The sequence below is a fragment of the Lutra lutra genome, chromosome 4 (assembly GCF_902655055.1).
Source record: "Lutra lutra chromosome 4, mLutLut1.2, whole genome shotgun sequence".
Taxonomy (NCBI): domain Eukaryota; kingdom Metazoa; phylum Chordata; class Mammalia; order Carnivora; family Mustelidae; genus Lutra; species Lutra lutra.
In genome coordinates, this window is record NC_062281.1 from 67,430,128 (window position 1) to 67,446,585 (window position 16,458).

The 16,458-nt window shown below is 35.4% G+C and overlaps 1 protein-coding gene and 1 non-coding gene across 16 annotated transcripts in view; one reads left to right on the top strand and one right to left on the bottom strand.

Moving 5' to 3' along the window:
* CSPP1 (centrosome and spindle pole associated protein 1) overlaps positions 1-16,458 on the bottom strand; it is a 281,804-nt gene that overhangs the window by 134,818 nt on the left and 130,528 nt on the right. For all 15 annotated transcript variants that reach the window (XM_047725298.1, XM_047725303.1, XM_047725299.1 and 12 more), the window contains 2 exons: positions 15,229-15,337; positions 7,287-7,386 (listed from right to left, as the gene is read on the bottom strand). In XM_047725298.1, coding sequence (XP_047581254.1) covers positions 7,287-7,386; positions 15,229-15,327 — 199 coding nt within the window. In that variant the 5' untranslated portion in view covers positions 15,328-15,337. The remainder of the gene's footprint in view (positions 1-7,286; positions 7,387-15,228; positions 15,338-16,458) is intronic.
* LOC125099567 (U11 spliceosomal RNA) lies at positions 9,240-9,372 on the top strand. The gene has a single exon (XR_007127277.1). It is a non-coding gene; the product is annotated as a U11 spliceosomal RNA (small nuclear RNA).

A 16,458-nucleotide genomic window follows, 5' to 3' on the forward strand; every position in this document is an offset into this window, starting at 1 on the left:
ATAAACAAGCAAGCATATAATTTCAATATAACATAGTAAGTGCTATATGACATCTTCCATAACCCACAGCAAGTACCAGTTTGGTATACAATGAACTTTCTTTACACCCAGAGATAAAGGTTGGCTAATATAGTTTTATGCCCAGGTCTAGGTTACCTTTTTTTAACTAAAATTTCAGTTTCTTTTTTGGAATATAACTGGCTTTTCAGTATTTACAAGTTATTTCTGAGTTGCAAAAATTCTTTCTCCATGTTTCCCCCTGTGTTCCCCCATTCAATCATGGCTGCCACAATTAGGACACTTTTTTCTTGCATCTGTAATGAAAACCTTAGCAGCAGACAGGAACTGCTCCAGGTCAAATAGATGTATTCCACTGCTTTTTAATCTCAAAAGGCTGTGGTCATGTCCCTATACTGTAAATCACAAAACTAGTATTTTCAAATACAGAACAGGACCTATAATACCAGATATATAGAAAAAGAAGGGGTATATACACATATGCACAGTCTAACCATGAAATTATATACAAGATACTGCTTAAGAAGAGAAGACTAGAGGGTAGGGTTGGGAGGGTCACAAATTTTCAAACTATTATGAATTTTTTTTTTAAGATTTATTTATTTATTTTAGAAAAAGATGGAGAGCACGAGCAAGGGGAGGGGCAGGGGAGAGACAGAGAGAGAGAGAAGCAGACTTCCTGCTGGACACAGAACTTGACACAGGGCTCAATCTCAAGACTCTGAGATCATGACCTGAGCTGAAATCAAGAGTTGGACACCCAACCGACTGAGCCAACCAGGGGGTCTCTGTTCTATACACTTTATCATATTGCATGTGCAAATTTTATTTCTTTACTAGAAAAAAATTTGACAAAACTCAAACCAAAGCAATGCTTCTATCTTCACCATTTGAGCCAAATACTACCTTTCAAAAGTAGCACAATCTATAGATGGTGGGTTAAAAATAGGTATATATGCAAAAACGGTGAAAGTACTGGCTATGTCATGTCAATTATTAAAATATCTTCTAGGATATAAAGCATTAGAATCAAAGTAATAATGCTCAAGGCGTCTGGGTGGCTCAGTCTTTAAGCGTCTGCCTTCAGCTCAGGGCATGACCTCAGGGTCCTGGGATCAAGCCACGCATCAGGCTCCTTGCTCAGCGGGAAGTCTGCTTCTCCCTCTCCCACTCCCCCTGCTTGTGTTCTCTCTCTGTCAAATAAATAAAGTCTTTTTTTAAAAAAATAATAATGCTCAACCTAAAGGAAAATATTCAATTTCTCTAAGAAAGAGAAAAATTTAAAAAGATGATATTTAACTGAGGTACATAGACCTACACACTTTAAAAATTAATGAAAGCACTTCTAATATTGGTTATAAATACAATAAGGAGTTAGTAAAAGTCGACTAATTCCTTTTACCTAAAAAATCACTAACGTGCCTAGATATGGCATAGAAAGTATCATTTACTTCTACAGGTCATTTTCAGCTGACTCCCATATTTCATTAAACCTAAGTTATTCTAAGAAATTCCTACTGACGACATCATTTCATTGACTTATATAGACTAAACCATGTACATGCTATATAAAATAAAGAACTATTCACTATCCTTTGTCCTGGTTCCTAGAAGGTTAATTTCTAAATCCTTGGAATACTCTGAGTGATGAGAGGCTCGCAATATTCATGGTAGGTCCCTGGGACCCATACCCAATAGTTTATACAAATTCATGGTCAGTTCCTAAATAGTTTATGCTGAAGAGATAACATAGATGGGAGCTGGTCACACCAGAAAGACCACACTGGAAAGATGTGATTAGAGGGTTAGACCCTTCAACCATTTAACATCAGCCAGACCTCAGGCGAAAATAGGGAGTCTGGAGGCTGAGGGATGTGGCCAGTGAAATCTCAGTAAAAGCTCTGGACACTGAAACTCAGGTGGGCATGCTGGCTGGCAATCACTGAATTTGCAGGAGAGGAGGGTGACGTATCCTGAGGCTGACAGAAGCTTCACATGTGGACCACTCCTAATCCATCTCCCCTCTTTGGCTAGTTCTAATCTGAGGCCTGTGCTACAACAGAACTGTAATCATGAAGTACAGCACTTTCCTGAGTTCTATAAGTCATTCTAGTGATTTATCAAATTTGACAGGGTAGTGGAAACCCCCATATTTGTAGCCAGAATAGAGGATGGCCTGTGGACTCCAATAAAACTAGCTACTAATGTCCAAAGTAAGAGAAGCCTTGTGGAGGACTATGCCCTTAAACTGTGAAGTTTGGTTCAACCCTGGGTAGTTGGGTGTCAGAAATCAACTCCTGAAATACTTCTGTGTGAGGTACGGAACGAGAATGGAAGAATAAGCTATATGGATAAGCATTACCCATAAATATTACCACTAACAGAGATGAATTTAGAAAAATCAGGAAAATGCAGTGGGGTTCATGATAGCTGCATCATGAGCTATCAATAGATTTTCACTAGCTAAATGAATATTGCCAGTTTATATATTATTGATAACTACTATGCTTAATTACTTATTCACGTAGGGTATCAAAGAACTGAATTCAAAATATAATTTCCAAATTTGACCTTTTTTAGACCAGTCTGCTTCCTAAATCCTGTAAGAAACCACGAGAAAACTTTCAAAAAAAAAAAAGAAAGAAAGAAAGAAAACTCTCTAATACCAAATTCTTTTACATTTTTCCCATCATGACAAACTACATATTTGGCCTGATTTCTTTCCAATCTTATTGAGAAATAACTGACATACATCACTGTGTAACTTTAAGGCATACAGCTTGATTGTTTGATTTAAATATACTGTGGAATAATTACCACAATAGGTTCTGCTAACATCCATCTTCTTGTAGAGATAAAATGAAAAGGCAAGAAAAAAAAAGACAAACATTTTCCTTCTGATGAGAACTCTTAGAACTTACTCTCAACAAATTTCCTATACATCACACAGCAATGTTAGCTGTAATCATCATGCTATACATTATTTCCATAATATGTATGTATATATTATTTATTTTTAAACCCTGTACTTATTTATAACTGGAAATTAAGATCTTTTGACCACCTTCCTCTAATTCCCCTGCCCCCACCCTTCACCTCTGGTAACCACAAATCTGAGCTCTTTTTCTGAGTCTGGTTTTGTTTTCTGTTTATATTCCACATGTGAGATCATGCACTACATTTTTCTGACTTATTTCACTATGCATGTCTTCAATTCAACAATAGTGTGCAATCAAGGGTTCCATGCCAGCATTTGTTATCCGTCTTTTTGATCATGGCCATTCTAAAGGGCATGATGTGGTCTCTTTGTAGTTTTAATTTGATTTTCCTCATGACTAGTGACGTTGAGCATCTTTTCATGTGCATTTGGCCTAATTTTAAGGCCACAATTATTCAAGTCAGTCAGTACCTGAATACTGATAAGTTATCAAATTAATCAAATTATATATTGTTCTTTAATAAGATTCAAAGCACAAAAACAATTATTGTTTCAGTTGGCAATAAAACACTATGAAAATTAAATTTTACACACCCAACAGAATAGTTTATTTTTGCAATCGGAACCTTCATTCATTTAAAACAACTTTAATGAAGTGCCAGGCACTATGCTAGGCAGCAAATATACAATGCCAGGCAAGCTGGTATACCACTGCAGTAAAAGAGACAGCTAAGTAAATTCAAAACTACACTTCGCGGGGAGAATCAATGGGACAGAAGCACAAGGCATAAACAGCCAACACAGTCTTGGAAGAGCAATAAAAGGATAAAATTATCATACAGTAAATAAGAATACACTGAAGGAGTTGAGCAAGGTTAATGTGATCCTTTGTTTTCTGAAAGGATAATGAGGGCAGTGCAGACTTAGTTGGGGGGGCCAGACCATAAAACAAAAAGAATATTAGAAAAAAATCTGAGACAGCATAGGCCTGCATAAAATAATGTTTGTGGGATTAGAGAAAAATCAACTTATTTTTAAATTTAAGCAGCAGAGTCAACTGAACTTATGTAATTACTTGCTGTGGGAGGCAAAGGGACAAAGGGAGTCGAGGATTACTAAGCAAACACCTCATGAGAGTACCAGAAAGTTTAAGAAAAAAGGTAATCTTGCATATGTTAATTTTGAGCCCATGACATCCAAGTATAGATGTCCAATAGGAAATTAGATATATGGGTCCAGAGTTCAATTAAAAAAAAAATCAGGATTGGAATACAGATTTAGGGGTCATGAACACACTGATGGCATATAAAGCCTCTGAGTGGATAAGGTCAGTCAGGGAATGTATGAAATGAAAAGGCGTAAGACATTGCCCTAAAGAACACCAATTAAGGAATAAACAGAGGTCACTGTGTTTAAACTAGACTTTAAACTATCTATCATTTGTGCATGTAATAAAGAATAATTCTTAAATTCTTAATTCTCAAAAACCAAAACCTACATTAAAAAAGATATGAGGTCACAAAATAAGTATTTATTGTATACCAACTATGTGCCAGTGATCTTTTCACATGTACTCAATTATTGCTACAATAACCTGTTTAAGGTAGATGCCAATTCTTAAGATAAGGAAACAGAGTTTAAATAACCTGTGCCAGGTCACGAAAGCATGACAGGTACAATCCAAAGCAAGCTGTAACCCAGAATTTCAAAGTGATTTTGTCTAACCGTACTGCTTAAGAGAATCTACTTTTAAAAAATTATCTTTGGCAATAATCAAAATTTCAATTCATAAAAATTTAGGTCTGGAAGATAACCCAACTTCTTTATGTTATAAATAAGGAAACTGGGGTCCTTAGAAATAAAGGAGCTTTTCCAAAATACAATACTAAAATTTAAAAAGAGCCTTGGGGCTCCTGGGTGGCTCAGTCAGCTGGGCATCTGACTTTTGATTTCAGCTAGGTTGTGATCTCAGGGTCTGGGGATCAAGCTCAGCATCAAGTTCCACTTTCAGCAGGGAGTCTGCTTGGGATTCTCTCCCTCTGCCCTTCTCCCTGCTCATGCTCACATGCTCTCTCACTCTCTGTCAAATAAATAAACCTTTAAAATAAATAAAAAGAGGGGCGCCTGGGTGGCTCAGTGGGTTAAGCCGCTGCCTTCGGCTCAGGTCATGATCTCAGGGTCCTGGGATCGAGTCCCGCATCGGGCTCTCTGCTCAGCAGGGAGCCTGCTTTGCTTCCCTTCCTCTCTCTCTGCCTGCCTCTCTGCCTACTTGTGATCTCTCTCTGTCAAATAAATAAATAAAATCTTTAAAATAAATAAATAAATAAATAGATCCTGAATAGTCAAAGAAATACTGAGAAAGAACAAAAATGAAGGTATCACAATAACAAATTCCAAAATATACTACAAAGCTGTAGTCATCAAAGCACTATGGTACTGGTACAAAAACAGACACATAGATAAATGCAGCAGAATAGCTAGCCCAGAACTAAATCCACACTTACATGTTCAATTAACCTATGACAAAGGAGGCCAAGAATATACAATGGGAAAAAGATAATCTCTTTAATAAATGGCGTTGGGAAAAATAGATAGCTACATGCAAAAGAATAGAACTGGATGACTTTTGTACACCATACACAGAAACAAACTCAAAATGGATTAAGACCTAAATGTGAGACCTGAAACCATAAACTCCAAGAAGAAAACACAGGTAATAATCCCTCTGACAGCAGTCTTAGCATCATTTTTCTATGTATGTCTCCTAAGGCAAGAAAACAAAAGCAAAAACAAAATACTGGGACTACACTAAAATAAAAAGCTTTTGCACAATGAAGGAAACCATCAACAAAACAAGACAACCCACTGAAGAGAAGAAGATATTTACCAACAATTCATCCAGTAAGGGGTTTAATATCAAAAGTATATAACGAACTTAGGCAACACCAAAAAAACCCAACAAAACAAAACATGTAATACAATTAAAAAAATGGGCAGAAGACAGGAAGAGACATTTTTCCAAAGAAGACATAAAGATGACCAATAGACACATAAAAAGATGTTCATCACCATAAATCAGCGGGGAAATACAAATCAAAACCACATTTACACCTGCCAGAATGGCTACAATCAAAAACATAAGGAACAACAAGTGAAGACAAAGCATGTGGAGAAAATCACATGGAGAAAAAGGAACCCTTGTGCACTACTGGTGTGAATGTAAACTGGTTTAGTCTTCATAGAAAACAGCATGGAGATGGCTCAAAAAATTAAAAATAAATATAACATATGACCTAGTAATTTCATCACTGGTTATTTAACCAAACAAAACAAAAACATTATTTTGAAAAGATATCACCCCTAAGCACACTGCAGTATTATTTACAATAAAAAGATAGGGAAGCAACCCAGTATCCATCAATAGCAAACGTATAAAGACAACATGGTTACATATAAGGAATGAATATTACTCAGCCATAAGAAAGGGCAAGATCTTGCCACTTGCAACAACATGGATGGATCTAAAGGGTATTGTGGTAATTGAAATAAGTCAGAGAAAGACAAATACCGTATCATTTCAATTACATGTGAATCTAAAAAACGAAAAACAGAAAAACCAGCTCAAATATAGCAAACTAAACTGGTGGTTGCCAAAGGTGAAGTGAATGAGGGGACAGGTGAAATAGATAAAAATCCAAACAAAGATGAAAAATACAGCATAAGGAATAGAGTCAGTAATACCACAATAATGTTGTATGATGACCACCCCTATCGTGGTAAGCAACAAGTAATATATAGAATTGTTCAATCGTTTGTACACCTGAATATAACACTGTATGTTATTTATACTTCATTAAAAAATCTCTACATATTTTCATAATAAACCATATTCAAAAACTCAGTATAGCTGCAATATTAACTTCTGTACAATTCTAATATAGTAATCTATAATTAAAATGCTCACTCAATAGCATTTTGTAGCCACTAAGCACTCTGATTTTTAAATAAACATCCATCATTTTTATGCAGTTAACACATTTATCCTCTCACACACAAATTCCATTCAAATTTTTCAATTAATTTTTATCTATATTGTATATACTTACTGCCATGATTTCCATAGATTATAAAGGAATACCATTTAAAATGGGTAGGTGGTTCTCAGTATGCATTTTATTTCCTTTGCAGACAGTATAGTCATATGTAAGATTCCAGAAATCAAAGAGTTACTGCAATTCCAAAAAAATCTTTTTTTCTGAAAATACAAAGCTCTTTCACAATAGCCTGCTAAGAATACTTTAAAATCAATTTGGCAAACCTAATGACATACCTAAAGAACTCCTGGTCTGTTGACTGTTTGGTGGTATGTTTTCCTTAGCCATGGAGATTAATATTTTACTGTTTTCAGAAAGCTTCTCTGATGCCTTTCCCTGAAAGAGACATTATATTTACAAAAGTAAGGGGAAAAAAATCTACATTAAATATACACTGTACACTCAATACTCTAATTAAATGACTTGGCCAAATTACATGATGCATCATAGAAAAAGTTTAAGTGTTACGTTTGAGGAATTAACCAAAAGCATTTAACACTGTAATAAATGTAGTAAATTCTAATTAAATATTAGAATTCATTTATCAACAAATACTCACTGAGTTCCTACTACATATGTCCCAGGCACTGGAAACACAAATGAAAAGAACATATGAGAATCTCTGCCATCATGGAATTCAAACTACTGAGGGGACAAATGATAAACATAATATGTAAGTAGACTATGTAATACATAGAGAGTAACAGGTAAGGTCTATGGGGGAAAATGAAGCATGGTAAGAACGGCCATAAATGATGCAGGAGGGACTGAAAGACCTAACTGAGCAGTGATACTTGAATTAAGACTTAAAGATCATGATTTATGTACTACTTAACAATAGTAGTTATAATAAAATTATATGTAATAACTCTTTTCAAACACTATAACCTAGTCCTAAGAAAAGAGTGGTTCAAAACCATTTCGGGGCTGGACATATGATGGTTCCAATCATGAAGCCACCACTGTGTTACTTGGATGAATTAACCCCTTTGAGCTTCACTTTTTTGATCTGTAAAACAAAAATATTCCACGTACTTAGCAGGGATATTATGATTCAGTAAGATAATACATGAAAGTCCTTGACACAACTCCTTGACCAGAGCAGCTTTTATGGAAAGACGGCAACGTAGTATGGTGGTTAAGAGAGCAAGTACTACAGTCAGGATGTCAGGAATCAAAGCCTACTTCTACTAACTCTGTGACCTTAACTTCCCCATAACTCAGTTTACTCATTTAGAAAATGAGCATAACAGTATCTATCTCATAGATTCATGTGAATCATAAATGTAGTCTCTTAAGACTAAGTCTCATCCATGAAAGGAAAAAACCTGCAACAAAGAATAATCTATCCAGCAAGGCTAGTATTCAGAATAGAAGATAAAGGTTTCCAGACAAACAAAACTTAAAGGAATTCATTACCACTAAACTAGTCTTACAAGAAATGTTACAGGGGATTCTTTGTGTGGAAAGGAAAGGCCATAGCAGGAATAAGATAAGTAGAAAAGGAAAAAAGTTCACAGCTACATAGTAACATAGTAAAACAGAATTAATCCCTTATAAAACCAATACAGAGGTTAAAGCACAAAAGAAGTAAAATCAAATATATCTATATGGGCACCTGGGTGGCTCAGTCAGTTAAGCATCTGCCTTCAGCTCAGGTTATAATTCCAGGGTCCTGTGATGGAGCCCCACATCAGCCTCCCTGCTCAGCGGATGGCCTGCTTCTCTCCTCTCCCTGACCCCTCCCCCTGCTTGTGCTCTCTTGTGCTCTGTCTCAAACAAACAAAATCTTTTTAAAATATATATCTATAAAAAGCCAGTAATGGGATTCACAAAATAAAAGGATGTAAAATATGACACCATATACCTAAAACATGGGGGAGATGGGAGTAAAAATTTAGTGCTTTATAATGGGTTCAAACTTAAACAACCATTAACTTAATATAACAGCTTGCTATATGTATAAGATGTTACATATAAGCCTAAAGTAATATATAAACCTACAAGAATATCGCTGGAAAAGGCCCACCAAAGCACAAGAGAGCAAGAGAAGAAAGGAACAAAGAACTACTAAAACAATTAACAAAATGGCAGTAAGTACATGCCTATCAATAAATACTTTGAGTGTAAATGGACTAAATGCTCCAAAAAGACATGGGGTACTAAACGGATAAAAAAGCAAGACGCACAAAAAAGGGCTGTGTCATGAGTGGCACATGTTAGGCAGCTGCATTGCTCTTCCTGTGAAATGGACATCAAGAGATTTCAGAATCATAATTTTCTGGTGCCTGAGCAGCTGTGATCGTTGGTCCTAGTGCCCCATTTAAAAAAAGAAAAAAAAAAAGGGAAGAAAAAAAAAAAAAGCAAGACACAATATATATGCTGCCTACAAGAGACTCTTTTAAGACCAAAAGACATAGACAGATAGAAAGTGAAGGGATAGAAAAATATTTATCGTGCAAATTCAAGTGAAAAGATGGGGGTAACAATACTTATGTTAGACAAACAGACTTTAAAACAAAGACTGTAGGGGCGCCTGGGTGGCTCAATGGGTTAAGCCTCTGCCTTTGGCTCAGGTCATGATCTCAGAGTCCTGAAATCGAGCCCCTCATCGTCGGGCTCTCTGCTCAGCAGGGAGCTTGCCTCCCCCACCCTCTCTGCCTGCCTCTCTGCCTACTTGTCAAATACACAAATAAAATCTTAAGAAAAAAAAAACAAAAACAAAGATGTAACAAGAGAAAAAGAATACTACACAATCATAGAGGGATTAACTCAACAAGAAGACAGAACAATTTTAAGTATTTATGCACCCAACATGGGAGCACCCAAATACATAAAGCAGCTATTAATTAACATAAAGGAAGTACCAATCAATACTACTATTGATAGTAATGATAGTATTGGTAGCAATACTAGTAACAGGAGACTTTAACACCCCACTTCCAACAACAGAGAGATCATCCTTACAGAAAATTAACAAGGAAAACAGTGGCTTCAAATGACACATTGAACAGGTGGCTCTAACAGATACGTTCAGAAACATTTCATCCTAAAACAGCCGAATACACAATCCTTTCAAGTGTACATGAAACATTCTCCAGAATACATCACATATTAGGCAACAAGTCCCAACGAATTCAAAAAAATTAAATTTAGTCATATCATGCATCTTTTCTGACCACAATGATATGAAACTAGAAATCAACCACAAGAAAAAAAAAAAAAAAAAAAAAAAAAAAAAAAAACAGAATGAAGACAAATACATGCAGGTTAAATAACATGCTACGAAACAATGAATGGGTCACCCAAGATATAAATGAAATAAAAAAATACACAGAGACAAATAAAAATGAAAACATGATGGACCAAAATGTTTGGGATACAGCAAAAGCTGTTCTAAAAAGCAAGATTATAAGCAATATATACCTAATTCAAGAAGCAAGAAAAATCTCAAAAGAGTAACGTAACCTTACATCTAAAGGGCTAGAAAAAGAACAAACAAAACCCCAAACCAGTAGAAAGAAGAAAATAATAAACATTAGAGCAGAAATAAATGAAATAGAAACTAAAAAAACAACAGATCAATGAAACCAGAAGCTGGTTCTTTGTAAAAAATCAACAAAATCTGATAAGCCTTTAGCCAGACTCACCAAAAGAGAGGGCTCAAATCAACAAAATCAGAAATGAAAGGAGAAATAACCACCAACACCACAGAAATATAAGAGAATATGAAAAATTATATGCCTACATATTAGACAACCCGGAATAGATAAATTCCTAGAAACATACAATGTTCCAAATCTGAACCAGGAAGACAAAGAAAATGTGTCCAGACCAATTACCAGCAATGAAATTGAAGCAGTAATCAACAACTGCCAAGGAACAAAAATCAACAACTGCCAAGGAACAAAAGTCCAAGATCAGATGGCTTCACAGGTGAATTCTACCAAACATTTTAAAGAAGAGTTAATATCTATTCTTTCCAAACTATTCCAAAAAATAGAAGAGGAAGGAAAGTTCCCAAATTCATTCTCAAATCAAATAAAGACAATACCAAAAGAGAACTACTGGCCCCTATTTCTAATGAATATAGATGCAAAAGTCCTCAACAAAATATTAGCAAAATTCAACACTACATTTAGAAAAAAAATGTTCACTACAATCAAGTGGGATTTATTTCTGGGATGCAAGGGTAGTTCAATATTCACAAATCAACACAATACATAAAATCAACAAGAGAAAGGATAAAACTATATATACATTTCTGAGATGCAGAAAAAGCATTGGACAAGGTACAACATCCACTTATGATTAAAAACTCTCACCAAAGTAGTTAGAGGGAACATACCTCAACATAACAAAGGCCATATGGGAAAAACCCAGAGCTAACAACATTAACAGGAAAATTGATGCTTGCCCCCTAATATCAGGAACAAAACAGGGATGTCCACTTTTACCACTTTTATTCAACGTAATACTGAAAGTCCTAGCCACAGCAATCAGACAAGTTAAAGAAATAAAAGGCCTCTAAAATGGTAAGAAAGAAGTAAAACTTTCACTATTTGTAGATGATATTAAATACAGAAAACCCTAAAGTCTCCACCAAAAAACTACTAGAGCTGATAAATGAATCCTATAAGGCCCCAGGTTTAAAAAAAAAAAAAAAAATCAATATTCAGAAACCCATTGCATTTCTATCATGAAACAGAAATCAAGAAAACAATTTCAGGAGGGTAGAGAGAGGGTGATTGGGTTATGAACACTGGGGAAGGTAGGTGCTACGGTGAGTGCTGTAAAGTGTAAACCTGGCGATTCACAGACCTATACCCCTGGGGCTAAGAATACATTCTATGTTAATAAAAAATTTAAAAACCAATAAAAAAAAAATCGGGTAAAAAAAAAAAAAAGAACACAATTTCATTTATAACTACACCAAAAATAATACCTAGGAATAAACTTAATTAAGGAGGTGAAAGACTTGTACTGTAAAAACTATAAAACAGTGATGAAAGAAATTGAAGACAACATGAACAAATGGTTAGATATTCCATGCTCCGGAATGGACTGGAAAACCAGACATTTTTAAAATATCTATATTACCTATTGGAGAGGGCACGGATTGCATGGAGCACTGGGTGTGGTGCAAAAACAATGAATACTGTTACGCTGAAAATAAATTTAAAAAATTAAAAAAAAAAAATCTATACTACCCAAAGCAATCTACAGATTTAATGCAATTTCAATCAAAATACCAACAGCATTTTTCACAGAAATAGAATCATCCTAAAATTTGTATGAAACCACAAAAGACCCCAAAAGCCAAAGCAGACTTAAAAAGAAATCAAAATACTGGAAGTACCATAATCCCAGATTTCAAGATATACTAGGAGGCTCTAATTATAAAAATAGTATGGTTGTGGTATAAAAATAGACACACAGATCAATGGAACAGAATAGAAAGTCCAGAAATAAACTCAAGCATATGTGGTCAATTAATCCGCAGCAGCAGAGGCAAGAACAGGCAATGGGAAAAAGACGGTCTCTTCCACAAATGGTGTTGGGAAAACTGGACAGCAACGTGCAAATGAAAGAAACTGGATGACTTTTCTTACACCATACACAAAAATAAACTCAAAATGGATTAGGACCAAATGTGAGGTCTAAAACCATAAAACTCCTAGAAGAAAATATAGGCAATAAGATCTTAAAACATTGGCCTTACCATGATTTTTCTAGATATGTGTCCTTCAGCAAAATTTAACTATTGGAACTGCATCAAAAAAAAAAGTTTCCCCACAGCAAAGGAAATCATCAACAAAACAAAAAGACAACCCCCACAATAGCCAAATTGCGAAAAGAGCTGAGATGCCCTTCAACAGACAAATGGATAAAGAGGATGTGGTTCACACATACAATGGAATATTACTCAGCGATGAAAAAAGGATAAATACCCAACTTTTGCATCAACAAGGATGGGAATGGAAGAGATTATGCTGAGTGAAATAAGCCAAGCAGAGAGAGTCAATTATCGTATGGTTTCACTTACTTGTGGAACATAAGGAATAACATGGAAGACATTAGGACAAGGAAAGGAAAAGTGAATTGGGGGAAATCAGAGGGGCAGACGAACCATGAGAGACTGTGGACTCTGAGAAACAAACTAAGGGTTTTTTTTTTCAGAGGGGAGAGAGAGGGGGGATGGGTGAGCTTGCTGGTGGGTATTAAGGAGTGCACGTATTGGATGGAGCACTATTAATTGCATTAATTGCACATAAACAATCTTGGAAGCATCAAAAACTAATGATGTATTTTATGGTGACTAAAATAACACAGTAAAAAACAAAACAAAACAAAAAAACAACCCACCAAACGGAAAAAGGTATTTGCAAATGATATAGCCAATACCAGGTTAATATCCAAAATACACGAAGAATTTAATACAACAACTCCAAAAACCCAATTTAAAAATGGGTAAAGGACCTGGATACACATTTTTCCTAAAAAGACATACAGATGGCCCACAGACACATGAAAAAATGTTCACCATCACTAACCATCGGAAAAATGCAAATCAAAACCACAATGAGGTATCACCTTACACCTGTCAGGATGGCAACAATCAAAAACACAAGAAACAAGTGTTGGTGAGGATGTGGAGAAAAAATCATGTACTCCTGGTAGGAATGCAAACCAGTGTGCAGCCACCGTGGAAATCACTGTGGAGGTTCCTCAAAAAATTAAAAGTAAAATTACCATATGATCCATTATTTCTACTACTGGGTATTTACCCAAAGCAAATGAAAACATTAATTCAAAAAGATATGTACAACCCTATGTTTACTGCAGTATTATTTACAAGAGCAAGATATGGAAGCAACCCAAGCATTTATCCACAGTTACACACACATACATATACACCCAATGGAGTATTGCTCAGCCATAAAAAAGAATGAACTCTCACCATTTGCAAACAACCTGGATGAATCTAGAGGATATTAAACTAAGTGAAATAAGTCAATCAGAGAAAGACAAATACCATACGATTTTACTCATACATGGAATTTAAGAAATAAAACAAAGAAAAAAAGACAAACAAAAACAGGCTTTTAAATTTGGAGAAATGGTGGTTGCCAGAGGGGAGGTGGGTGGGAGTGAAGAGCATTAGGCGTATACTTAGAATGATGAGCACTGAGTAATGTACAGAATTGCTGAACCACTATATTGTATGCCAGAAACTAATATAATACTGTATGTTAATTATACTGGAATTAAAAAAACAGAATAAAAGATTAAGCCTCTTCCATAACTAGCGCACAATAAATGTTATCTACTTAAGTAAAATTCCCTCATAATTAGGGTGACCATATTATTTATCATGTCAACCAGATGCCCATACTTTCTATACCTTTACCCAAGACAAATGCTGAACCAGATGAGACATGGGGCAATAGGTAAGCCAGGGCTGTCGGGTTAGCCAATAGATATGGGGACTTTGATTACAATGGACTATATTAAAACAAGATTAATCTATATCCTCTATCTTATCAATACACTGAGCTTAAGAGACAAGGTGCCCCATCTATCTAGATTAGTGCTATAGTAGAGCTTAGCATAGTACCTAGCACAGACTCAATAAGTATTTCCTAAATGGATCAATCACTCCTTCACCAAAACTAGGAAAGCTTTAAGGAAGTTTTTTCAAACATTGTTTTCAGAAACAGTTGAACAAATTCTAATCTGAAAAGCAAATATACCAAAATAAACTATTTCAATAAATTCACTTTTGTAGATTAAAAAAAAAATTTTAAAGACATTAATTTATTGAAGTATTTTTCATTTAGATACATAGAATATGAGAACTTGTTTTTGTATCTATCATATTCTGAAAGTTCCTCATACTGGAGGTAGTCTTCTAATCATTTTATGAAGCACAGCAATTATTAATTAAACCCTATAAGACAGAAGAAATGGTGAGATACAAAACAATACAACAGAAAAACTACATTCATAATCAACGTGATCTTGTCCAGAATCAGGCTCTCAGACTCAGTGACAAGACACCCAAACAAAAGTATGAAACAGAAGGTTCTCACTGAAAAGGATGTTTCGCATTTACAGAAAGCTAATCTTCAGAGACAATTTTAATGAAACATGCTAAAAGAAAATTATTAACTTTACCTTCATTTCCATATAAGGTGGATCACTTTCCAATTCTGCCTTGTCTTTGGCCAGTTTGGCTTTTCGCTCTTCAATAAACTCATCCAAATTATCAGCCATTTTGCAGATACTAAAAAATAAAACTTGAATCAGCACAACTATACCACAATATTTTTAGGATAATTAACAACATGCAGGGGCGCCGGGGTGGCTCAGTGGGTTAAAGCCTCTGCCTTCGGCTCAGGTCGTGATCCCGGGGTCCTGGGATCCAGCCCTGCGTCAGGCTCTCTGCTCCACAGGGAGCCTGCTTCCTCCCCTCTCTCTCTCTACCTGCCTCTCTGCCTACTTGTGATCTCTGTCAAATAAATAAAATCTTAAAAAAAAAAAAAAAAAAAGAGGGCTACAAAATTCTAATATTCCAATTCTACTACTCCCTGAGTATTTATTTACCAGTTGGCACTTATGCTATTCTGCAAGCCCTTCCTTCCTCCACATGTCTTTATCAGCTTATTATCAGTATGGACTCATGAATTCCTTCCTTTTTTCAGTAAGGCCTGGAACTGTTTTTAAATTCATAAATTTACTCACTTTACTGAACAGTTTCCCTAAGTTTTGGTGAATTCATGGTTGTGTAATTATCACCACAACCACATTTTCTAATGCCTCTATGACCCCAAGAAGTTCCCCCGTGCTTTTTTGTTGTCAGTTCTTACTCCACTCCGCTCAGGCAACCATCAATCTGTTTTCTGTCTCTATGGTTTTTGATTAATGCAGAAATTTCATATAATTGGTCATATAATACGTAGTCTGACTTCTTTCACTTAAAAATGTTTTTGAGATTCATCCTTATAGTTACATCTGTCAGTAAGTAGCAGGTATTTTTATTGCTAAGCAGTATTCCATCGTACAGAAATTCCAGTTTACCTATTTACCCATTATGGAACATTTGGATTGTTTCTAACTGAGGTCTATTTATGAATAATGCTGCTATGAACATTTGTGTTCAGGTTTTTGCATGGTCATATGCTTCGAGTTCTGCTAGATGTACCTAGGAGTGGAATTACTGAGTCATATGTAACATGTTTCACATTTTGAGGAACTGGAGAACTGTTCCTCTAAGTATGACATAGCTGGACTACTTTACATTGCAACCAGCAGTGCATCCTGATCAACCCTGGATATTTTCAGGCTTTTCCATCTTAGTCGTTTCATTTTTGATCCTCAGTCATTGGTTATGTAATAGTTTCAGAT